This window comes from Tetrao urogallus, assembly GCF_951394365.1.
Source record: "Tetrao urogallus genome assembly, chromosome: 6".
Classification (NCBI taxonomy): Eukaryota; Metazoa; Chordata; class Aves; order Galliformes; family Phasianidae; genus Tetrao; species Tetrao urogallus.
Genome location: NC_136819.1, coordinates 35,821,396 through 35,848,005, shown reverse-complemented (window position 1 = coordinate 35,848,005; position 26,610 = coordinate 35,821,396). Strand labels below are relative to the sequence as shown.

The window sequence follows — 26,610 nt, the reverse complement described above, 5'->3', positions numbered from 1 at the left end:
CAAATGTGGAAGTAAAGGCAGATTTCTGAAGAGTCGTTAATTGCCTTAGACAGTACTTGGCATATCAACCAAACTTTCTTTTCCTGTCTTTCTCTTGCAATTTTCCTTGCCATGAAAATATCTCCTGAGTACACTTTCGTACACTTTCATAACAGTTCACTTTTCTTCCTTAGTTTTAGTGGCAAGTGACAAATGTGCGGAGGCCATTTAGCAGGCAGGATTAGGCAGGCAGGATATTTCACTGACTAATGGACAACTGGGGAAACAAAAAGCGAGCTATGAAAGACTTACAATGGAGAGCCTACAAACTGAAATGGGGACATAATAATCAGTACTGCATCAAAGAGTTGGATTTAATTTGAAGATGAAATAACACCAGGAATTAAATAAAATAGTTTTGCTGGAAACTGTATTTGAGGCATCTTGCAAAATAATTGTATACTGCAAGCTGGAGAAGGCAATATTCTGGAATTAGGAAATAGCAAGTTCAGCAGTCAGTGGTTTAAATAGCTTAAGTTTTATCTATGTAACTTCTCCAGTTAACTTCTCCAGTTTGTTGACTATCTAAAAGACCTGATGCTTCTGATGAATAATATATTTTACATACAAAAAACATTTGCCTAGTGATATAAAACTAGCACGTGAAAAACTTAGCAATAAGATACTATAAAGATTAAAAATTTATCGAGATTTGAGATACGTGAATATTTAAGGAGAAAATTAGAATACTCAATATTGCAATAGTACAGGACCTGCTCCAAAACAGAAATGTAGGCAGTGGTATAAATTCTTGTATCTTAAACAGTGAATAAACCATGAATAAACAGTGTAATACAGAAAAAAAGAGGGTGCAACATACATAATTGAAAATCACAGTATTTTCTACCTTCTTCTAAAGTAACTGGCATTGATCAGAGAGCAGAAAAAGAAAATGCGCTAGACAGATCAGCATAGCTGAAAGAAACAGTTGCAGGAGCAAATGCTACAGTTACAGGATTTCAGAAAGTGGCTAAAAGATATCAGTCATACATGCTCTTTGTTACTAAGCTTGGGTGATTCACTAGTTCTGAAAAACAAATGCTAGGTATGGGCTGGAAACAAATTCCATTTTCATTCTTTTCCTAGTGTGAATTAAAAAAATGTTTTCTTTACATGTTTCAGTTTCTTCCATTTTCTTCTCTCTTATACCCTCATCTTGCTCTATCTCCACCATCTCCAATTGAAAGGTCATAAGGATGGTGGTCTGCACTGCAGAAATCTCTGCTGGCCACGATACGGGCATGGTATAGACAAGGAGGAAAACTGTACAGCACTCTGACAAAGAGATACACTAGGCTGTCATCAAGATGCCAGGCGAGTTTGGTTTAAGAATTAGCTAAATGCCAGACATTCTATCAACCTAATTTAGAATCAATCTTGCTTTTTAGCGATGATAATAAACTTGTACAAACATGAGATTCATTTGTATATTTTAGCATTTTATTTCAGTACCAGAATGCAAAACCTGACACTGGAATCAGTTTGATTTTTTTTTGGTGATTGAAGATATTAAGCACTACAAGAGCATTGAAATTTCGATCTGATTAGGATAAAAATTCTTCAGGATCAAAACACTTCTTTTTTTTCCCCCTACAGTTTTACTAATTGTGTGCTACTTGACATTGCAGAGTTATTCCACAGCGTGATAGCAAAATATCTGAAGTGTATTTTACTGTTAGAAATTATCAACTCATTCTATTTGTTTTTCATGTATTTTAGGTTATTAAGAGAATAAAAAAAAGTATAACTGATGTGCATAAGTTAAAAGGGTTACTTCAACTACAGCTGGTAGGCTAAAGCACTAAGTAATATTTTGTACAGCAATAGGATTTTTCTACTGAACATAAGTAAAAGAAATAATGAATATATTATTTATTCAAAAGCAGACTGAGGGGTAATACCCCTTGAAAAACATGGGAGCCATGATAAAGGTGAATGTGCAGCATTTTATTTTCAGAAATACTGGATTATTCTAACCACTGAAAACCAGATAAAGTAGATGAAAGGGAATGCTACGAAACACACTCATCAGAGACCTTTGCTTTATGGGAAATGAACTGCCCTGGCTCACTGTTACTGAGGAATTGTATTTCTTATAGCTGTAAATCAAATCCTGAAAGAGTAGGATGATATTTTCTATGCAATAGCTGAGAACAGCAGATATCTTTTTTGTCAGTGTCAGGTTTCTGAATTTAGACCTCAATTAAGATTCCAAAATGAAAAAAACATGTATTATATGCCAGTATATACTTTTGACAGTACTTTTACAAGCAATATATTCATTTTGAGACGGTGGCACATTGCTCTATACTTGTCCAAAGTATAGTCACTGCTGCTTTTGGAGGTCTAGCCTTTTAAATGCTTTAAATGCATCTTTGCAGCATTCTTAATGATCTTCATTGAACTGCAACAGCAAATACCTGAAATTACTTTTCAGTGAGGATCATTCATTTTTTCAGTTCAATGAAAAATGTACTCCTATAGTACATGACACCAGCATATTTGCTTCTTAAATCAGACCTCTGTATAACAGTGGTAACCAAAGAGAAGTACACATGCATAGTATTTCAATCTGTACAACAGTACTGATTATCCTTGCTGAATCTTAAAGACAGTGTTCTGTCTAATACATCAGTAATTTTATTCATTTGCTTGATTTCTAACATTGATTTGACATAAAATGTATCCTGCCATCTGTTATATCACTTTCTTACCATTGGAGCAAAGACAATTCTACCCATGCGAAGAGATTCATGACTTTTCTTTGCTTGATATGAAGTTCAGCCCTGCAATGTTTCTAGGCACAGGTAAATAGGAAGAGAGACCCTACCATCTTTTCTGTTCTTAAAAGTAACCTAGTTGTAAGGGGTCTTCTCAGTATGTTAGTCCTAGATGTTTAACTATGCAGTGTAAACCATTCAGCTTCTACTCTTTTCATGCCACATTCTAACAAGGAACTGTGTTATACAGAGTAGGATTAGGGATGGTATCTGAGCCAGGGTATGGCCAGACTTGCAATTTTTGAGATCTCATATTCAAACACAAGCTATTGCAGCTAAGTCAGTTATGGGGTGTCAGCTGAGCCATCAGATGTGTTGTGATGCTGGACTGTGTACTACAGCACATTATAACTATTCTCTCAGTGAGAGACTTGATTTATTGTAAGTGGTATCAGTCAGGATTCTACAAGCAATTTATTCAAAAACGCATCAAAGATTAACAAATGAAAAATTTCCCTAACTTCTGAAACCAAGAAGTATTACAAAATAGGAAATACATTAATAAGGTGAAATTGTAAAACCAATCAATTGGCTTGTATGAAACAAGACAGAAACAGTATCCCTTTATATTTATATTTGAGAAAAGCTTTTGCTTCAGTAATTTATGGATTGTCACTGTATATTACTGTGTTGGAATAGATGCAGGAACATGTACAGGTAAAGTATAAATGTTATTTTACCAATTCATAAGGGCATTAGAATCTTAAAATCATAGAATCGTTTGAGTTGGAAGGGATCCTTAAAGGCCATCCACTGCAACTCCCCCGCAATAAGCAGAGACACCTACAGCTACATCAGGTTGCTCAGAGCCCTATCCAGTCTGACTTTGAATGTCTCCAGAGATGAGGCACCCAACGCCCCTCTGGGCAACCAGGTCCAGTGCCTCACCATCATTACTGTAAAAAACTTTCTTCTTATATCCAACCTAAATCCACCTTGTTTTAGTCTGAAATCATTTCCCCATGTCCTGTCACAACAAAAACCTATGAAAGTCTGTCCCTTCTTTCTTATAGTCCCCCGATAAAGGCTACTATGAGGTCTCACCAAAGCCTTCGCTTCTCCTGAACATCCTCAGTTCTCTCAGTCTGTCTGCACAGGAAAGGTGTTCCATCTGCTGGCTCATTTTCATGCCTCTCCTCTGGATTCACTCCAACACATCCACGTCTCTTCTGTACTAAGGACTTCATATCTGGACACAGCACTCCAGGTGAGGTCTCATTAAGCTTTAACTAACATAACTCACAAAGTAGAAATCTAGATTCCACTGAACCTTGTGGAATTTTTGCTATTTACTTTGTTGGGGTCAGGACTTGGATCTCTATAAATTTGCTTTTTTAAGACATAATCCCCATGTCCTTTGAAGCAATGAAAGGTTTTCCATTGACTGTAGCTGACCTTTAATTAGGGCAGCAGTTCCCTTACAAAAGATTGTTGTTACTGTTATAGTCCCGTAGACCTTCTTCACCATTATACTTGTTATTGTCACATTCCTGAAACAGCTTTTGTCTTCTTTTATCTGAGATAGAGTTAACAAGGCCTGTTTTTCACAGTTTCTAATAGGTTGCTATGATCTGAAGCCATCAACAGCTTTCTTTTTTTTTCGTATGATTTTGTGCAGCATTTTCATCTTTGTTTGTCTCCCTCTTTGATGCCTTTGAATAACCTGGATGAGAAGGGAGCATATACTCGTCTTATTTTTTCCATTTTTTCCTAATATTTTGTCAATTAATAGGCAATAGTAACAGTTTTATTTGTGTTTCTTCTTACTCTTAGATTTACCAATACAATTTGGGATTCTTGTTTTAATCTTTAAAAACTATTTTCTGTCCTTTAAAAAGCTATCAGATTTTTATATGCTCTCTGTAAGCATCTACCAAATACATCTTCAGATTGATGCTTTCTCAAGTCCTGCATTACTTTTTCACAGGGCCTTTTAACTGATATTTCAGCTTCCAGCTGCTCTTTAAAACATTGTATAACTTCTTTTTATCCATATCAAGCAAGCATTCTGCATAGGACTGACAAACCTCCTGCTTTATCTATTTAGGGAAACTACAGTTCTGCTGTCTCTTACCTTCTACAGCCAGTGCTGCAGATTCTTGAATTTTAGCTCTTTTTTCTAATTTAATTTTTTTTTTTTTAAACTGAAACAAGGATTTTATCTTTCTAGATTTGTTTAAGCTTGATTTTCTGTGATGGAAAACTTGCTATAAAGTATTTTGGACTTTTATGATTTCTTTCCCATGGCATTTCTACAAAGTACTTTTCCAAATGCTAGAAAAATCAAGCATCTCTTTGGGCATCACTTCAACCTTTGCAGCAGTTATAATGGGCAAGTATACTTACTGAGCTATTCCCAAGTCTAATTTAAACTTCACGATTGTTCACCCAGAGCATGATTCTGAACAACATGAAAAAACAAATGCCTGTACCTGGGATGGACAGACTCCCTGTAATGCTACAGGCTGTGAAGTGACTGGCTGGGTAGCTGCTTTGCTGAAAAGGACCCAGTGGTCCTGGTGGACAACAGACTAAGCACAAACTAGCAGTGTGCTTTACGGGCTGTACAAAAGGGGATAACCAGTAGATCACAGAAAGTCATTATTTCCCTTTACTTGACCTTTTTTATGCTGCAGCTGGAAAATAACATCAAATTTGGGCACTCCAGTACAAGCGAAATAGTGACAAACTTCAGTGAGCTCAACAGAGGGCTATCAAGATGTTAGGAGCTGGAGCACTCAACCTGTAGGGACAGGCTTGCTTGATCTGAAGAAGAGGTGGCTTTGGGAGACCTAACAGTCTGCTAAGATGCAGCTGTGAGCTGCACAATCAAAGCAGGGAAATTCTAACTAGCCAGATGGAAAAAAAAAATAAAATCACTGTGGTGATAATTAAGCCCTTATTAAGGGTAGTTGGAATAGGCTGCTCAGATAAGTTGTGGCATACTTGTCCTTGAAGGTTTTCAAGACCAGCTAGCCAAAGACCTAAAAAATTTGCTATGAATCAATTTTGATTCAGATAGTGTTCCAGAGTTCCTCCCAGCCTGAATGATTTTATGAACATCCTGTTCCTATACGCCATGAGAACACCTGTAAATAAAAGACCTAACTAAGTGACCTCACCTTCTGAAAATATTGAGCCTAGAAAGAATATTTATGCTATAGTTACAGAAAAAGTTTGGAACTCTGCTGAAGTCAGACATACAGTGAGAGCAGAAACATCTACAGCAATGTGAAGCAATCACAGGGGTCTCCTGAGTGCTAGCCCAGTGCTCATACGCTAGGCCACACAGCACTGCACTGCACTGTTTGAGAAAGAAGTCTCTAAGTTTTCTGAAGATGAATGTTTCATAAAGCATATTCTATTTCAGAGAGAAGTGGTCATTCAGAAGATTAAGGTCTTTTTCAAATGGGATGTTCATCTCTGCCAGGTGGTATGCTAAGTCTCAGTCATAAATATCTTTTATTTCCTTGGTCACATAATTCGGTGGAAAAGCAACTTGTCATTTTTTGACTTCCAGTTTCAAGAGAACCCAGTAGGTTTCTTGGTTTGTTCCTTCGTTTTTATCAACTGCCATATCCTTGTGGATATTAAAACATCCAAATGTAAATGATGCAGAATGGCCATTTGTTTTTCATTATGGATAGTTGATTTTTTTCCACAGAATTTTATCTAACCTGACCTTCTTATGCTAAATGCACCTTACCTGCAAGTAATTTGAGGGACTATTTGAAAGCTAACAGAACTTGATAGTGTTGGCTGCCAGATATTATCATAGAAGTGGTCCTTCCTGTCTTGCTTTCCAGTTAAAGTTATTCTCCTATCTTTCTTACGTAACAAGCAAAGGGACCAAAGATTTATAATGTCTTCTAACATCTTGTGTAGTTCTCTAAGAACTTAATAAAGGTAGCTGGATTTGGGTTGCTACCCTTTCACTAGTGAGTGCTAACAGGACATGGTGCATGGATTCACCAAATTCTACATTATAAAGACTTCAAAAAAGCAGAGCTATTCAAATGTGAGAGAAGCAGCTTTCAGATGGCCTTTTAAATTAGAAAAACATACAAGTCAATCATAAACACAGTCAGTCACTGAAACTTCCAAAGAATTATCTGCAGGCACAGATAAACTAGAGATTATGGGCTTAAGTCTCTTTTCATATCAGGGTAAATCAGGAGCACCGTCACTGAAGTCAACAGATCTCAACAAGAAAAGAATTAAGCCCTATGGCTTTTAATAAGAAGAATATAAAGAGTTTAATTACAAGGAATCAAGCTGAACCTCCCTTCCCCCATACAGAGACACATGCTCTCTGGTAATGTTTGTCTCTTGAAACATTTTTGTACTTGTATTTCCCTCATCCTGATCATCAGATACTACCCGTGTGGAAATAACAGGGACTTAGATGATTGAGGCTGTTTAGATGTAAATGCACTGGGTGGTTTAAACACTGGTGAAGATGTAGCTCAGTTCTGTACTGAACAATCTGGTGAAATCCCAAATATGCTGGTTTTTGACCTCCGTGTTATGATTCAAACAAAAAACAATGAGAGTTCATTTTCTGTGTAGAAAAGGTGTTTCTCACATAAGAGAATTTTACTCCCTCTTTGAGGGAGTAAAATAATGCACAGAACATGTGCATGAACAGCTACTGGAAACTCTAGTAACACAAATACAATTTTTTATTCCAACATATGTGAGTTATGCTATGCATCTATAGAAAGACTTGAAAATAACAAAAACCTAAATTTGTGCTACCTCCTATGAAGTTCTGTAATGAAAAAAAGCAGCTGCAAGATGCAGGCTTCCAGTCAGGAAATATAAACAGTGGTTCAGGAACAATCTGATAGCACATTATTTTGACAAAAAATGGAGGTACTTACAGTCCAAATGACTATGCCTGATGCCTTCCACATCTTCAGCATGAATAAAGTGATAACATCTCTTTCCTACGATATCTACAGGGGTCAAATCCATGTAATCACTAATCCTAAAAAGGAAAAAAATAGAATTTGTAATTAAAGAAGGAAAAGAACACAATAATTGCGAAGTGGCTAAGAAAATGAAATCTGCAAAATAATTTTTTCACCACTGTAATAATGTCATGAAGTCTCTTCCATAAATTCAAACCAAACATACCTGCACTAAGAAGAAGAAGCCTTAAAAACAAAAAGAGAAATCAGTTTTAAAAAAAACCTCGAAGTCATATAATTCACTGAGTAAGTGAAAAGTTATTTTGTTCCCTATTCTTCTTGCAGTGTAACACCAAGACTGTATAATTCCATGAAGCTGTAAAGCATTTGCAACAATCCAAAATCTTTATTAAAGGACCAAGATGATTCAAAATTGCACAATAAAGCAAAACTATGGTATGTTTATCACAAATGATTAGAGAAATTTCATTTAAACAGATTGGTCTTCTATTGCATATATTCATGAAAAAGATCTTCAACCATCTCTTGGCACCAAGTCCAAACTGATATTTCAAGGGATATAATTTAAATGCTGAGACATACAGATGCCTCAGGGTGTTATCTTTTTTAGTCTAATTCATTTGGGAGCTCAGCTTTCACTCTGGGCCCTTTCAACTGGGACTTTGTTGTTTATTGCACGTAGAGACTTTAAAATCTATTCTTCAGACCTTTGTGTCTGTGAGCGTGTGCAAACTTTTGTCATTGAGTACCAAAATAACAATGCTCTTAAGTGCAGTAGAGAAAACAAAACATTTGGAAAATGCCTTGCACATACCAGCAATTAAAAGTAAGATTGTTTTCTGGAAATTGAATAATCCTTAAAGTTTAAAGCATGCTATAATGGTTGGGTTTAAGCCCACTTCACAGTTGTAAGCCATAATAGGCATCCATTTAAGAGAGTTGTAAGAAACACCAAATGTCTTGATAGAACCAGACAGCTGAAACAACAGAATTGTGATCCAGAGTACAGGCCAGTGAGGAGATCAAACAGAAACTGGACCACACAGGTCCAAGGGGCTCCCAGCAGGTAGAGGTGGCGAGCACAAACCTTGAGGCACTGACTGGCAAAACTATCTGAAAGTGCACAGACAGGGAAGGCTGGAGGAGGAACAGGAATGAAGTATTAGATAGCGCAACAGCAGCACTGATTGGCTGCATTGTCCATATTAAACCCCTGCAAAACTGTCACAGGAGAAACACATGGACTCAGATTTGCCAGATTGTCAGATCAAGTTTAGCATAAAACACAACAGTCTTGTCCCACTTGCAGAGCATGTTGAAGTCAAAGGACTGTTTAGTATTATAGTATTTAGACAGATGTGGGATACCTATGTAGGGATACCCATCTACTGTTCACCACAACTGTTCACAATTGAAATGCATCTCTTCTACCTACTGGGAGATGACAACGTTCATCAGATAAAGAAGTCTGGGATGGTGGTAGTGGGACTCCCTTCTCCTGCTGAGTTACACTACTTAGTTTGCACAGTGAATTAGCAGCCATCAAGCAAAGGACCTAGGAACTCTGACCAGTGATAAGATACCTTATCAGAGCAAATGGAGTCTGACATTAAAAGTTTTCTGTTCTCTGGACTGTATATTATTTTTTATACAAAACCAAGTGTGTAAATAATACATAGAACAAAAATAGTACAGGAACAAAAACTCAAGCCTCTCTTCTTCTCAGCTCTATACTCTCCTCATTAGCATTTTTTGTTCTCTCTTTGGCCTAAGAATATTGTATTTCTGTTTGGAGATGGCTATGCTTCAAGTTGAGGGAGAAGTCCAGTACATAAAAAAAGAACAGTCTCTTGACAGATTTTGACAGGACCAAGAGTTCTGTCACTCCTGGTCCTCATATGATTGTTCCAGAGGCTGCAGGGAAAGGATATGACAGCTCGAACAGTCATGGTTGTGTTATTTAACAACACAGACGTGGTCCGCTAGAAGTATGGGAGCAGTTGTGTTGTAGAAGGGGAGAAATGGGCTGTGCAGCATCACAGCCACAGCCCCATGATGCACCCAGACTATGGTTGCTACAGTTCACATGGAGGACTGTCATTCTGCACTCGGTAAATTTGACTCAGGTGTATTTTGCATCTATGCAGCAGAGTGTTTCTGCAAAGTTTTAACACTTAAAAATGAACAAAGTAAGGCAACTGTAGAAGCAAATTCAGTCTCTTAAATTTAAGGAAAATATTAAGAAATGGCTCTTCAAAACAGACATGTAAAGGATAAAAGATTTTTTTCTTTAGATCAAAAAAAAAAATGGAAGAAACGGAAAGAATCTAGAGATGTATATGATGATCACTGAGAAGCAATGACACCAAAATCAGAAGGGAAAGAAACTACATCAAAGAGGACAGTCATATCAAAAGTATCTAAGATGCAAAATAGATCACTAAAAGAGAGAAAAGGAAGAAATGTTATATTTTAGAGCACTAGGTCTTATAGCTCCCAACCCAACAAAATGCTAAAGCAACAGGTAGATCAGTAGGAACTCAGTTCTGCTGAATAGGCAGATGTCCATCCTCTAAAACATAAGTACAGGTTTACCTGTGAACAGATTGGTGGTTCCACTGAATTACAGGACTATTAACATAACTGAAATTTAAAGACAGAGATATGTGCTTTGCTGAATTAGGACAAAAATGTGCAGATACTTGCACTTGAATCTCTGTAAACAAGACTCTTTTTGCACATCTTAAGTAACTATTGGCAACTACTGTCATACCAACAGGCCAAACCCCTTATATTTGTGATATATAGTAAGTTGATACTGAAAGCACACTTTACACTGTCTTTTAGCAGCGGTCTCTATTTTGGTTTTAGTTCCTTTATCATAATCCAAGATGGCTTATCCTCTGAAGGTGCCGTTCTCACTGCACTGACTAAGAAATAAATTCTAGACTATCTTACACTAAGTGATGAAGTTTAGATGAAGTGAATTTCACATTTGGATAGCAGGCACATGGATTGACATATTGAAATTTACATCTCCATTCCATAATCACAGAATAAAATATTAATTCTTAGAAAGAGCCAGTGTACTAACTGATCTTGTTTCAAAAGGATGTCAACAGTTGTTGACTAATTTCTGCAGTGACTCCAGGATTCTGATGCAGATATCTTCATTCAGAATAAACTAACAAGATGCACCCAAAGACTTATGTCACTTTCACTCCCCACTACTGCAATCAGGCAACCGCTTGGAAAAATAGGAGTGCTGTTGATCTCACCCCTGCTGATCCAATGGTCCACTGTGAGCATTTATTTTGGTTAAGTAGCATGGCTTATGCTCCATACTCCCTGCTGCTGCTAGTAATTCCCCATTGCTCCATAAATAATGCTTATGGCTTCCCCAGCATGGATCTATTTTTCCGTTTTCATCAGCATTGCACTTGCTTTACTGTTACACCACAAAGAATTTCCCTGCTGCCCCCAAATGCCAGGAGTCAAGCCCATATATTCAGGAAAGGATACTTAAACTTCTTTTCTATAGCCCCAGAAGAGAGATACCAACTTCCTTGAGTCAGAGAATGGCCTTGGCACATGCCCAGATAATTCATCTGACAGCTTCATATCAGCTGTTCAGTTACTTCCTTGCCTTCTTTTGCCCTTTCCATTCCTCCAGCTTTAATAGTCTTATTCTACTATGTGCCTGCTATGAAATTTAAGTCCTGCCAATCTAACACTATTTTCCAGGAGTGGAAGCCCCGCTGTCTCACTGAGCTAACATTCACCTCTCAGTCCTGGGAGAACAGTTTCTACTGTTTGAAATTCCTTTTATAATTTTTTAACACTGCCACTGAGTCTTAAAAATGTAACTATTGCAACATAAATTTAAGTATCATCATATGCATTCCACCCTACTGTGTAAGAATCCACTACAGACAGGGAAAAGCAACTTTAAGATATTGTCTTTACCTTTTCTAATGAAAAATGTTATTATGCTCAATGTTTTCTTGCATAAGTAAATCAGCTAGCTTACCATAGTTTACCACGTTACTGGCTTTTTCTTTGTGATTTCCAAATAGCATTCCATGTGCGATGCACTTTAGGTTTTTCAGTGATGCCTTTCTCAAGGAATTTTAAGTACTAATTTCTACGTGTAAATGCATGGGAAGTTTGAAAAAACTGTTTAATTAAACACAAGCACACACAGTGTAGGGTTCTTAAAAATGCCAAATGGTCAGCAGAGAAGTGTAAATCTTTCTAACGCAATCCAAAAATTTATATTATAGTTGACCTGATGGAATAGTTCATTTTCCACATCCATTTCATTCCTGGCTTTTTTTCTCCCATTGAGGTTGCCAGCAAAGGTAACAGTAAGTGCATGTGATTTCGTTAAAAGGAAATCTGTTAATTAGGAACTGGACAGATACCAGAAATTCATTTCACAGAGACCATTGATGAGCTCTGCAGTGGTAGCTGCTTTCCATTACCACCAGTGTAGGTCACAGTCAAATCACACACTAAGGCTAAAGTTTTCTTTTAGATCCTAGTGCTAAATCCCAGAGCTCTTTCAATAGCTGCCAGACTATACAGAATCTAGAAACTCATTGGGTAGAATCACAGGCAAAAATCCAGTGTAAATTTTTATATTGTTATCAACTTTCTGTGTGAACTTGTGCAAGTCACCTACTATTGCTCAATTTCTCCAAACTTCAAAATGAGAATAATACATTTTCCTTTAGAAAATACTTTGGAAGTTTAGATGAAGTGGTCTTTTTAATAGACAAATAATATTTTTAATATTATTATTGTGGAAGTTTAGCAACATGACAGCAAAGATATACTAATAATTGAAACTCAGAATTATTGTAAATTGTGTAAGGCCCTGATTCAACAGAGCATTTATGTGGATGTACTATTCTGAACAGAGGTGTTCCATTATTATTATAGAGATCTTGAACTCGTATTTACAACACGCAATTTCTGCAGTTACATGAAAAGCTTGCCCGAGTAATCTTGCTTGTTCTACTTTTTAATGACAGGTTCTCTTGACAAAGTTTTGTGGCTTTTCTCTGGAGATTTCCATCAACAGAACTCAAACTTCCTTATCATATCTTCTTTCTCAGATCTCTTCATTCTGCTCTAAATACCTGTTCTCTACATTTTATATCTATTTTTAAAGGTCCCAATGGCAACAATAGGCATTAACATGAATGTCCTGGCAGGGCTTCCCTGCCTCAAATCCTGCCACTCCTGATGCCCTAGTCATAGGGAGTAGACGGCTGAACTTAAATTCTGTCTACTTTCCTAAATCACTTGTCCCTGTTACATTAAACATAGCCTCCTCTCCCACCAACTCCTCATTCACCTCTTCCCATTTCACTGCTGCCTTTCCTAATATGTCCTTAAACAATTTGAATCTACAGTTTTCCCACCTCTCCTAGCCTACTATCTACGCCATCTGTGCTTCTGTTCCATTAAACACTAAGCACAATGTGTTGTAATCTACAGATTTGTTCAAAACCAGGAAACTGTAAATAAAGTAGGACTTGTCGAGACAGGGGAGCGCGTAAGGACAGCCATATAGGTCGTATGAGCAGCTCTGAATCTTGCCTCTGAGGGGTACAATGGCAGATTGTAAAAAGCAAGGGAAGCTTAAAGGAAACTCTTCTGATCTATCTTCCCCTATTTCAGGAACAATTCCTTCAAAACATAGTATTTAGTTTATACTCTAAGAATGCAACAGTAATGGGGATGATGACAATGAGTGTGAATCCAGTGCTCTCAAACAACACCAGAGTGACATTGCAGGAATCACAAATTCCAAAACTTTTTACTAAGCCAACGGAATAAAGAATATATGGAAATAAAACAATTAAAAAAGGAGCTAAAATCTGTACCTATTTTCACAGTAAATGATATTGAGGTCCATATTCACACGAGTGACAAACATGTGGCAGTCAATCCTGACTTCATTAATTGTAGGAGGTGGCAAAGCATGAGCAACGACAACAAGTCCCATGATTTGGCTGGGTACTGTCCGTCCATGAGACAGTGACACTCTCAGACGTAAGCGGCCTGTTATATGAATCACCTGAAAAATAAAAACAGTAAAAGAAACTCCAGTGAATTCTGGATGCGACCATGACATCAGTTTCTTTTAAAGGATATAATTACTATATCCTATAGAACACTTATCACAGCCAGAAACTGTAATAATTAACTTCCAGTATTAGTCTTAAGCTTATTAATATTGACTGTCAATATGTCCTCAAGGCAAAATAAAATAAAACAAATATACATGTATAATATATAATGTGTATATATATATATATATAATAAATATATGTATATATATAATATATATATATTTGTTTTATTATATATATAGGCAAATATTTCACATTCATCAAATAAAAATTCAGAACTCCTGTGCTATTGATTTTTATTGTAGTGGTTGTTACAGAAAGAGAATAATAATAACAGAGAAACCCCTAGGAATCCAATAAAAGAAAGGAGAGAAGGGGAGAAAACTGAACTAATGAAATGAGAAAAGGAGCATTAATTTCCTAACATGTTGAAACTGAATATGAGATGAAAAGATCATTAGTTTTGAAACTTTTCCATAACGGTTTTAATTTAATTGATAGCTACCTACAACATGGAGACACTGCTCATAGCCTTGATTTACTTATTTCTGGTTGACAGTTTGCGAAGCAGCAGAGTACAAGTCATCAACTTATGCATGCATCTATTGCAAGCTTTTAATGCATCCATTGTAAGCTTTTAACGAGCTGGTAGAAATATAATGCCTTTGCTTAATGCACTATGTACGTATCGAAAACTCTAGGGATTGGTGGTTTCTCTCCCTGTTCACAAGACAATGCCAGGAGATGCTCAGGAGATCTAGTTGTAGTCCTGGAGAATGAAAGTCTAAGAATGTTGAATGAAATGGAACAAGCTGAAACTCTGGGTACAGAATAATCCAACAGTTACAGCTTCACGCCTTCAGTAATTCTACCATGGAAAAAAATACATGAGTTGTTTTTTCAACAGAACAAAAGCACCAGACTGAAAATGTAAACTGCAGTTCCTGTACAAATGCATAAGGTATCTTAAGAACTGGCTTTTGGAGGCTCTTCCAGATTTTCATCCTCAGAGCGCGTTCCAGCATCAGCATGAAGAACAGGGCTACAGAGCACAGGAGTCACTTTCACTGTGACCCAGAATTGCTATGCAGAGGTCTGCAGAGGTGTTGGTTAGTATGGGGCAGGGGACAGAATTGGGATGTAGTTACGTCCTCTGGCACTCATCTCACAGAGATAGCAGCCAAGCCCTTTGCATACGTCTGATGACATAGATAAGTGAAGGAGAAGCTCATGAGTAAGACTGCATCTAAATTCAAATCTAATTAACGCTAGCACATGTATAATCTGAGCCTTGAAGTTTTTCCGTCTTACCTTCTCCACCCTTCCCCACCCCAAATTTGATCATTAAAATTTTTCCTTTATTTGCTATTTAACTTTTCAGCCAGTATGGTGAACGAGGAAAATGCTTATTTGTTTTCTTTGTCCATTTCAAATGCAAATTTCTGACCACTCACATTAGAAGTAATTATTGCCTAAACTCACACTTAATGTACCTTCCAAGAACAAACTATTCTATGAATATTTGTAGATGTACCTAAAGGCAAGATGCAAAAATACCATTTCAAACACATTCTAATTTTTTTTTTCCCCTAGACCTCATAAACTAATGAAGAAATGGCTAAAAGAAATAGGATTAACTTCACAGGAGGGGCAGTAATAGTGTACTTTGCTCCTTCTAGCTAGGCTTGCATATACACATGCTTTTTATCATTATCTGTCTTATTTTATCACACAGTTTCAGCTTACTCCAGAAACACAAATCTGTAAATACTTGGAAAAATGCTGATGGATAACTAGTAATAATGTGAAAAATAATCTTATGCTGAAGTGCTATGCAAAAGTATTGTTGTTCTGTTGTTTTCTCAGAAAACTGTTATGCTAATGTGTTTGAAGTTGGTACTATTACTTAGGGGAAAATTTAAGATATATCACATTTAAAATCCATTTATCTTTTCCTTGTATTTTTTGAAGTCTCTACGTCATTTGCAGCTAACTATCAACATGATTTGATTTTGAAAAGCATCTATTCAATTAAAACTCACTCTTTCATTTTGGTTCCTCATCTGAAGTACAACACAAATGTAGTATTATCAACAAGAGATGGTTCCAAACATGCTAGGCACACCACATTTTACCATCATCAAGTTTCAAGAAAGTTTGCTTCCAGATTCAAATTACTGTTTGTTTCTAGCTCTTTCATGGATCAAGATAGGTTCTAAATCCCTATGTGAATTCAAACTTTATGGGTCAGCATTCAATTGCATTCTAATTCTGTACACTGGGAAACGTACAACAAAATGCTCATCAGCTCTAGTGCTTGTGTGTCTTAAAAAAACCTATTTCCATGCCTGAAACCCTTTCTATGACATTAGTCAAACTCACCAAGTGGGAAATCTAATTGGTAGTAAGAAACAATACTAGCTGTCACGACCTTGCCTACATTGTGAGTATTGCCACTTTTAACATTGGTTCATGTGAATTGAGATTAGGGGTGATAGGAATTATGGGGTCAATTATCGCCAGTAGGTAAAATTAATCTCTTTATAATTCAATCCCAAAGCACTAGTCTGTCATACTCTAAATCAGTATAACGACTTTAATGAAGTTAAATTGCAAGAATAAACTGCTATGTGGAGTCCAATACTTGGATGTAGATGTAAATATTTAACAAAATTTTGATAGGAACATTCTGAAAAGCAAAACAAAATGCAGCTCTTCTGTGCTGCTTTATTTATAAATACTTTCTTCTGAACAATCAAAATCCACCTTGAAACTACGATTACCTTTCTTTTTCTAGTAATACTATATAAGAAGATTGTCATATTTAGATGTCACAGTTAGGTATTGATACTGTGTTTTGTCCATTATATAAAAGGTGGGTGAATGCTATATTCTTGACCAAAGGAGTCATCAGAAACGTTTTATGTCAAGAGCTATACATATTTCTCCAGCATTTCTCTGTGTGTCTCCTAAATGAATAGGGCAGTCTGAAATTAGTAGTTTGTTTTGTTTTGTTTTTTGATAACTTAATGAAAGATAGATTGGATTGTGAGATTTTTTTATTTTTTGGCTTGCAAACTATTTACTGGCAGATATTCTAACTTCCTTGATACTTTCATCATATAGAAGTGGAGGGAATCCACAATGAACTTTATGTCCTGATCTAGACTAGGGTTTGACATAGACCACTCTAACTTGTATTGCTGCTTGCAATGTTGTATGATATTTGTACATGGACAAACAGGTAGGTGAACCAAATACCATTCTGCAAGAATAAAACTGGTGACCTTGTGAAATAAATAGAACACATATCCTGCTGTAAAATGTCAGACTAAAGCAAAACAAATACTATAAAAATCTTCTGTACTGCTTAATTGCTTTGTTAAAAAATTCTAAATCAACTTTGCCTGACACTTCAATATCAGAGAAAAAAAAAGCATTATTTGGCTTTTATTTTTAGCTGATTAGAAAAGAGATTTGCAAAATATTATATGTACATGTAGTGTACATATAATAGGGAGTACATGTATACACAATTTATGGTGAGTGTGGGAGTGTCAACAAGCCACATTGCTAGGACAAATATATATTTATTTTCCCTGCCATATGCTCTCTTTAATCATCTGTTAGGCGATAAGCACTTGGATGTACTCTACTAATGTCTTCTCATAATAAACAAGAGCATCACAAAGACCTTGATAGAACCTTTCCTCTGTCAAGACTTAAGGAAAGGAAAGCCCAGTACTTGAAAAACACATCTGGAAACTGCTCATCATCCTTTAAAGATAAGTCTCACCTCTAGAGATGGAAATATTTTCTTTGTCAAAAGGCATCTTTAAATATTACATCTATTTTTTTCACATACATGTGATGTAAAAGTAAGGACATGTATTACCAGAGGCAATAAAAACCTGGAAGCATGAGAAATCTGTGATTTTTACCTTTCAGATATCTCTGTGTTCTTCAAAAGTTAAACTTCCATTAGAAATAAATTTCTAAACTATTTCTTTTGTTCTCTCTGTGAATGACGATGCCAATTTATTATTGAACTGAAACAACCACATTGGAAAAAATTCTTCCTCCACCTCATTTCTCTTAATGAGACATTAAATTTGAAACCTTAAAATTATAGCTTAAATCCAAATTTTGACAAGACAGTCATGTATGAAAACATCCTAATACAGATTGTGTGCCTGGATTTTTATGTAACTGTCTTATGAAAATCTCATAGATACATTTCTTCCCCCTAACAAAAAGAACTGTAATTATCAAGAATTTATATATTTGCTTTGGTTTCTCAAAGGTGTTATTATATCTTTCCAAAATTAACATTTAAACCTTTAACATACTGTTAATTTCAATAACTAAAATTGACTGAATCTTAGAAATTGTAGCCATATATTTGGAATATTTATTTACTCATACACAGACATGTGGACACCTATCTATAAACTTGCCTGTAACACTAGACAGATGTGTTTTAACACTCCACAATATAAAGCATGCCTAAATGGTTTCAGGTGATTTCTAAACTAAGATCAGACATTTGGAAACAGGCTTTCCTTTCAGCTTTTCAAAGAAAACAGTCTACTGTTGTTTCTGCGGTTCAGCGATATCTCACAAAGTCTTCTTTTCTGACATCAAAGTATAACCATGCCTATCAACCCAAACTTCAGTATAGTCTTCTTTATGTATCAGTGTTGTCTTCTCCTCTTCCTGTACTCTTCTGCAGTTACCACAACACTTTTAAGTGCAAGCCTTGCACCTGTGTTGAGGCAACCTCCACTGTCAATACAAGCTGGAGGATAAAAGGACTGAGAACAGTCCTGCCAAAAAGGATTCAGTACTGGTGGATGGCAAGAGGCCTATCAGTACCTAAAGAGAAGCTGCAGGAAAGAAGGGGACAGATTCTTTAGCAGGGTCTGTGGTGACAGAACAAGGGAAAATGGCTTCAAACTTAAAGAGGGTAGAATTAGGTTGGACTTAAGGAAGAAGTCTTTTACAGTGAGGGTAGTGAGGCACTGAAACAGGTTGCCTAGGGAAGCGGTGGATGCTCTGTCCCTGGAGACTTCCAGGGCCAAGGCTGGACCAGGCTCTGAGCAGCCTGATCTAGCTGTGGATGTCTCTGTTCATTGCAAGGGAGTTGGACTACATGATCTTTAAAAGAATTATATGATCCTGTAACCTACGATTTGCTTGTTTTCCTATGGTCAGAAGCCATTTACTTCTGAGGTTCTGCTGCCTTGTCATCTCTCCTAATCTTGGGGCTGCTCTTCCAATCTTCAGGAAAGGTTTGGTAAAATATGAAACTTGCCTATCCTTGTTATACAGCAGCAGTTAGGTTCAAAGAGGTCCAGTAAGGTCTTGGGTTTGCAGTTCCAGTAATACTTGCATATTCCATTCTCAGACCTACTGCATTTCAATAAACGCTGCGGTATTCCTAATATGAAGTCCCACAGAACATGCCATGTTGGTGTTGAAAATAGCATATTACTACAGCTGCAGTATGTTGATTAATACACCAGTTTGATGTGTCCCATATGCATTTAACATGCTGTACACACATGTCAATTCTATATCACATGGAGAGCTATTTTAGTACGCAAAGGAAACACTGGACTAGCAGCATGTGTCATGTAAATTAGATTGCACGTGCCCAGTAGCCACTCCAGGGGATTCCTGCATGTCTGGAAACCTGATGAATTACCTCACAGATAAAGAAGTTTGCAGATGCATGCTCCTGTTGTGTCACTGCCTCTTCTCCATTCCAAGATTAGCATCCTATCTTCTTTCCTCCAACTTCATAACATCACCTACCTTTTTTGCTGGACAGCATAACAGAATAACATGCCTACTTATAATAAATGTTCTCAACTCTTATTTGGCTCAGAAGTTTGCTGTTTCGGTTTTATTCTTTAAGAAGCACTTGTATGCCCAGAAATCTTATTTTTTCCAGACAATAGTGGTTCATCTAATGAAAGATATTGCTTCTACACGTAAACCTTGTCCTACTGTATCAGGTTTGCACCAGAACAAAGGAAACCAGTCATCAGTCAGCCATTCTGAACGATGGTGACCAAGAAAAAAAGAGTCTAGGAAATAATCTCTGAATCCCAAGAAACACTTTTGAAAGTAAAATGCACTGTCTTAATTCAATTTTGCACTGAATGCTACCTGAACCACTCTTAAGACTTGTGGTCTTGAGCACCTTATCAAAGAACGCAAGTCTGATTTCAAGGAGGGCAAACATTATTCCCAACACATATGTAGTTTCAAGATCAATAGCCTCTTTACCACCGGCAAGTACATTTTAAATCCCCTCAAATACACCTGCAAAAGACAGTTTGTGAATGGAAATGACATTTACATTTAAACAGCATATGTAGTCTCAGGATGTATTTTATTGTTAAAAAGTCAGTACTACTTTCTGGAGACACTCTTGGCTTTTCTACTCGCCCCAGACATCACTTCCTCCAAATAATAAGATTCAAAAGCTATTTCACTGCTTAGAACAGACAGAAAGAGAATTTAGCCTAATCCTAAGGGTTTTAAAAATGTATCCTTATGAGACCTCAAACACACTGCATACTTAAAGGCATGCATCACGTGAGAAGCACCATGGCTTGGCAAGCTCGGTTCATAGCTCTTGCTCAATGCCAAAAAGGACCCAAGTAGAGTAATACTTATTGCATATAAGAACTACTGACTCCAGTAGCAAGCACAATAGCCAGAGTCACTTTCATTCAGGTATGCCACAAACAGCCTTCTGCATAAAAGCTAGTGTTTTGATCACACATACAAAAACTTCTTGGGATGCATAATTCCAACTCTCCCTCTCAGGATGCACAAGCTCTTATCTCCCATTCCTTTCTCACTAAGTAATAAACTACAGGAAAGGTGATGAGGACCACCTTCTAACTCTCCAAAAGAGCAAAGTCAAAACAAGAACCTGAAATTGCCAACCTTACACCTATCACATGAAGCTCACTGATCTGGAAGTGTCTAGGTTCGAGTTATCGAAACAATAAACTGCAACCATATTGTAGAAGTAATGGAAGACTGTTACACGAGAAATGACGCATACAACTGCCATTACAAACAGAAAAGGAAACTTCAAGAGTGTACAACAGGTGGTTTTTCAAGAGTCATCAAGTTGTAACACTCTGGGAAATGGACAAGACCAGAGGTTGCTCAAGAATAATTAATAAAAAACATATCTGCATTTTGGATAGCATTAGATCAACATTATTAGACCCTTAATGTATGGATAATTTTTTATTCTATTACAGAACAGTACCTTCGCTTTATTATTTAGGATAATATGTTAGGAATAATTATTTAGTACAGCATAGTGCAATAAAAAATTGTGAGATTAAAATACTCCATTCAAAAGTGTATTTATGTCATAAAATATGTTACTATTCCTTCATTTTCTGTGTTATGATTTTTTTACTAATTGTAACAGATCACCTATTTTTCTCTAAATAAAAGATGATGTGGAGCCAACACTCCAGAAATTAGCTTCATAGAATTAGCAAAACATGCATTGCTGAGTTTTATATATTCTATTTTTTCATTTATTTTTCCAAATGCAACTGCAAATCCACTATCATAGTCAGCCTCCTCAATAGCAGCTCCAATTATTCTAATATTAAACAGTAATTCAACACGTCAGGTTTTATTTTAATACCTTTGAACTCTTTTTTTTTTTTTTCTAGGATCTTACTAACAACTAGGTATACCAACAATGCATTTTTTTTCATAATCCAAAATTTACAAGCATTTGAAGAAGATCAACTTATTTAAGAAATGGATGAAGAAGAAAATGAGTGAAATCACCACAATGCAACCTGAAAAAGTAGCCATAAAAATAACAGTGTACTTTTTGAAGTAATTGGCACAAAGACTGATCTAGTGCAGATTGCTGCAAGAGCGCTCTTGGCAAGAACATCATAAGCACTAGCAAAACTTTAATATGCTCAAACAGCCAAATACAAACTGACAGTAGGAACCCATGTGTAGCAACAAACGGGAAAAAAATAAAGTATTTCAATTTAATACAAACCTATATACAAAGAGATCAATTTTTTACAATTCGTGGTTTAGCATACAATCCTGCTGTCCTCAGAGTGAATATAGAGTAGCTATACATAAGAAATTAGAATTATCAATTCTAGGGAATTTCTCAAGAGTCCTTTTGATATGTAATACAGCAAGTATAATGACTAAAAAACCAGGCATCAAAGCATTAAATGAGATCAGGTTGAGATCTATTTAGAAAAGACAGGTTTAAGCTGGAAAAAGAATCTCTTTTATATGACCTCCAGAACAGTCCATTTGCAGAAGAATTCAAGATGAGCAGATTTATTCTTGCATATTTGCTTGCTTTACAGCTGCTTTTAAATATAAACTCTAAAATTTCTAATACTGAATTATTGGAGTACTAAGTCTATATAGTAAAAATGATTAAGAACCCAGGATTTTCTTATACTCCAAGCAACTACTGTAATGAATTTTGTGTGTTGAATTCAGAGGAATAAATGAAATGGCTAATTTTAAATCTAGGTAATGTAACTAACTTTCTAACAGATCTATTGTAGAATCTGGCAACTGTTGGTCTAATCTAGGAACCCAGAATGCCTTAGAAATTTTGGTAGACTGTATCCCTGATTTGTGGTAAATAATTATTTAACCCTGAAACTCAAAAGATAGCTCTACTTTAAGATTTTCCACTGCAAGTCTTTGGTGTTCAAATGTGTTGCACTTCTTTTTCTTCTCACAGAATGTTTGAAGTCCCCCTTAAAAATAATGCCTTCAGGATATTTTTTCCTTAATACTATTTAAAGAAAGTTGAAAGCATTTAGTAATTGAAGTGTGCTGGTTCTAATAAAGGAATTGTCAACCCTGCCCACAAGCAAACTCTCCCAGAACTTGCTATTCCTGAATGTGGGTGATCCTGTTAGAATTAAAAAATAACCCCCCCCCCCCCTCAAAAAAAAAAAAAGGACTTCTGTGGCATCAGTTCCAACACAGTTTATCATAATATCTAGGGGTAGAAAACTAGCTATATCATTTTGCAACAGAGAGGCTGGAAGGTTTTTTTTAAAAAGTTAGCCTGAATCCTGTGTGTTAGGGCAACCAAGTCTCATTACACTAAAGATAACCAATAATAAACATTCAGATGCAGCATCTTTATTTCTATCTTTGGACTGAGAAATAAAAGTGTATTTTCCTTCTTTTTCCTTTTTCACCCACATTTTTATTTGATGTTGTTCTTAGCAACCCCAAAATTACCTTGGGTGATTCTGTGCTCCATGAGAAAGAATTAGATAAAACAAAATATCTGATACTAATACATTTTACAGAGGGGAAAAAAAAAAAAAAAAGAAAATGCTGTTGTCTGTGAAGATGGAAATGGATTCCCCAATTTAGCCTTAATTAAGACTGTAATGTTTAATTTCTACTTCAGCTCTCCACCCACGGTAGCACCCCAGAATCTGCTAGCAAGATAGCCAAGAAAAATCACATTTGCTCTATATTTTGTGGCTAAATGGCACAATGACCTGTGCTTTTGTCAGAAAATAAAAGCAGGGACCCACTATGATAGAGGTTGAGAACTACCATTTCAATTACATTAATACCACAGTTCCGCTGCTTGTCATAACAATGCTGGTACAGGCTCTTACACAGACTAGCAATTATTTTGTTGATTTTACTGCTTGCATGTTTTCACCTAGCATGGCACTCTTCCCACTTGCTGTGTACAAACACACAAGGGTTACTGGAAGATCTTTCTTGTAAAATGTCATAACTGTGACAAAACTAAAGATGGATATCAGCAAAAAAGATTAATATTGCCTAATTATGAATGTGCTCCCTCTCACCATCAGTGACACGTATATAACTCAAGTCTGTATTTTCAATTCAGAAGAAAACATATAGCAAAGTATATGAGGTAATTTTCTTCCAAATATACAACTGTATGTCTCAGAAAAGCTGCTACAGGGGGCCAGTTATCCTCCACATCCATGCAGTGAACAGGAGTAAATACAGAATGGTGTACAGTTCTCTGGCACATCTACCAAAATCTAACCTCAGCTGTTCTCTGAATGTGTTCAGTATTGTATCTATATATGTATTATATATAACAGTTTCCATATGGTCTTGATAACCATATGACATAACTAGCATTCAGTCTTCAAGCCCCAAGTCCTGGACTGTCCTTACAGAACCTGGTAGTAGGGGAATGCAAGGTGACATCACCAGAGCCCTCCTAGAGAAGCAACTGCAAATCTGTATGAGCACTTGTCAAACCACAGGTCAGCATCCTCTCCTAGAACGGCCAATGATGGCTGACAAAAAGAGACTATCAAGCTAGGCAAGCATACAGATGACATTTCACTTGCAGATTCTCCCAGGAGTTCTCAAAGAAAAGGCATGTGTTTGTTTTGGCATTCAAAGTGCCCTGTGGCAATGAGTATCGCTGTTGAACTATGGCCTCAGTAAGTACCTCCTTTTGCTTGCTTGGAATTTGCTATTTACTACTTTAATTTTGTTCCCCACCTCACATATTGAAAGACTGCAGAAAATTATACCCTATTCACCTTCCCTTTACACTGACATTATTTCCATCTGCCTTCTTAGTCATCTTTCTTTGAAGCAGAATCTCCTAGGCGTATTTTAGCTGTTCTGCCACACTGATCAATGTTGTCACTGTTTTGCTGCTATATTAGCTTCAGTTTGAGATGAGGTAGGATAAAAAGCGTACAAGTATTAAAGATAAATACACATTGATTTGTACAGTGGAATACGACATTTTCTTCTTTGGTTTCTATTCCTAGCATTGTTTACTTTCTGATTACTACTGAGCACTGGGCTATTCCTTTCACAGACCATATATTACAACTCTAAGGTATCTCTTCTGAGGAGTAACAGCTAGTTCAGAGCCCATCATTCTACATATAGAGTAAGGATTGTTTTTCCCAAGTGTATTACTTTACATTTATCTCAACTGAATTTTATCTGCTTTTTTTTATGGCCCCTTCTCACAGAATAATGAAGATCTTGTGCTACTGGTCTCATTAGGCTTACATTTTTACAGTACAATAAGCACTATAACTTTCCTGGTCTACTTGATTTTCATTTAATTTATGACTATGTAAAAAACCAAAGGCCCCAGGAAGAGCAGTCTTTGGAAAAAAAAAAAAAATACAAGTGATCTCTTAAATAGCACTTACTAATTTCCAGAGGATCCTCCCCTTCTTCTGACATTTTAATTTCTCTGAGAATTTCAGAGATCATGGTGATCATTCTGGAAATCCAGCTATACTATAACAAATGGAAATCTCCCATAGACATGCTTGCTAATTCCCTGAGAAAGCTGTGTAAAAGGCTTCAACTTTTCTTTGACCTACTGTATTTATTTTTATGTCTACCAATTCTGTTCTTACTTTATTTTCAGTAAAAGTATTGCAGGTTATGAGCCTCCTTGTGCAAAGTTGCAAGGAAAGCGCCACTTAAGGAAGACACAAGGAAGGCATTCACACTAAGCACTGTAAATTAATGCATGTGAAAAGGAAATGTATGATAAGAGACATCCTTGCTGAAACAAATCTCTTGCAGGACTTTCCACAAAACATTAGAGTTCTCAGATCCCTGGTTCATCTCTATAAAATCTAAATGAGTATACAAACCTATTTTGCACAATTCTATTAAATGCAATAAAATACTGATACCGATAGCCTGCAGCACCATCCTAAGCCTCTCCTGAAACATTTCAAGAACATAAAAATATAAATACATACTTTCAATCAAATCAAATTTGCAGAGAAATATTCAGTGACGAGTACTTCATGTTTCAGTTATGCATTATCAAATCACTCCAATTTTGCAACAGATTTGCAATTCGAAATCAAGTTAATTTTGTGGAGAGAAGGTTTTTTTTTTTTTTTACTGGTATTTCAAGGAATGATATTGTCAATATTAGCTGAAGTCCATCCAAACAAGGTATGTTATTTTCATCTTAAGAAAAAAAAAAAAAATTGTACTTAGAGATGGATGATCTTTGCAAACCTATGACCTTCTCATTGACAGCTACAAATGGACTACTATATATGATTTGTTTCTATAAGCCACTCAATGTAGCAAGCTAGATTATAGATAGCAATTTACTAGTAAAAATCATAATAGAACAGAATTGTTTTAAATGCCAGATGTGGATAAATGGAGAGCAAGAACTGATGAGATTCATGTTCTTGAAGCTACACTGAAGAATTACAGCAGACTCTTGGCTTATCTGCACCTGGAATCAATTCAGTAATTTTTAATTCTTTTATTTATTTATTTATTTATTTTTGCTGTTTGCTTAACATTTATTAATTGTTATGCAATTAATTCAGAAGTTGGCAAATTTCACATGTACAGATTAATTTTCTTTCACACACCCACCACCCAGAAAACATTTTTTTGAACAACAGGTTACCAAGAAATTACCTCCACATGAATCACATTTATAAATGAGATTTAGTAAGGGTGTCGCATGCCACCTATCGATCCACACTAAACCTTTCTTTATATTTGACTAAGTTTTTCTATATAATTTAATAAAATTACAAGAAAAAATTAGGGCAGCTCTGCATTTCACTTATTTCAGAACTCATTTTCTTCAATGCTGGTAGCCTTTCATTTAGGAGTATGATGCATGTCATGTCCTAC

At 36.2% G+C, this 26,610-nt stretch overlaps 1 protein-coding gene across 6 annotated transcripts in view; it reads right to left on the bottom strand.

Annotated features, from left to right (window-relative positions):
• NPAS3 (neuronal PAS domain protein 3) overlaps window positions 1-26,610 on the bottom strand; it is a gene marked incomplete at both ends in the record, with an annotated part of 595,119 nt that overhangs the window by 14,749 nt on the left and 553,760 nt on the right. For all 6 annotated transcript variants that reach the window (XM_079537679.1, XM_079537680.1, XM_079537681.1 and 3 more), the window contains 2 exons: window positions 7,703-7,809; window positions 13,648-13,841. In XM_079537679.1, the coding sequence (XP_079393805.1) occupies window positions 7,703-7,809; window positions 13,648-13,841 (301 nt within the window). The remainder of the gene's footprint in view (window positions 1-7,702; window positions 7,810-13,647; window positions 13,842-26,610) is intronic.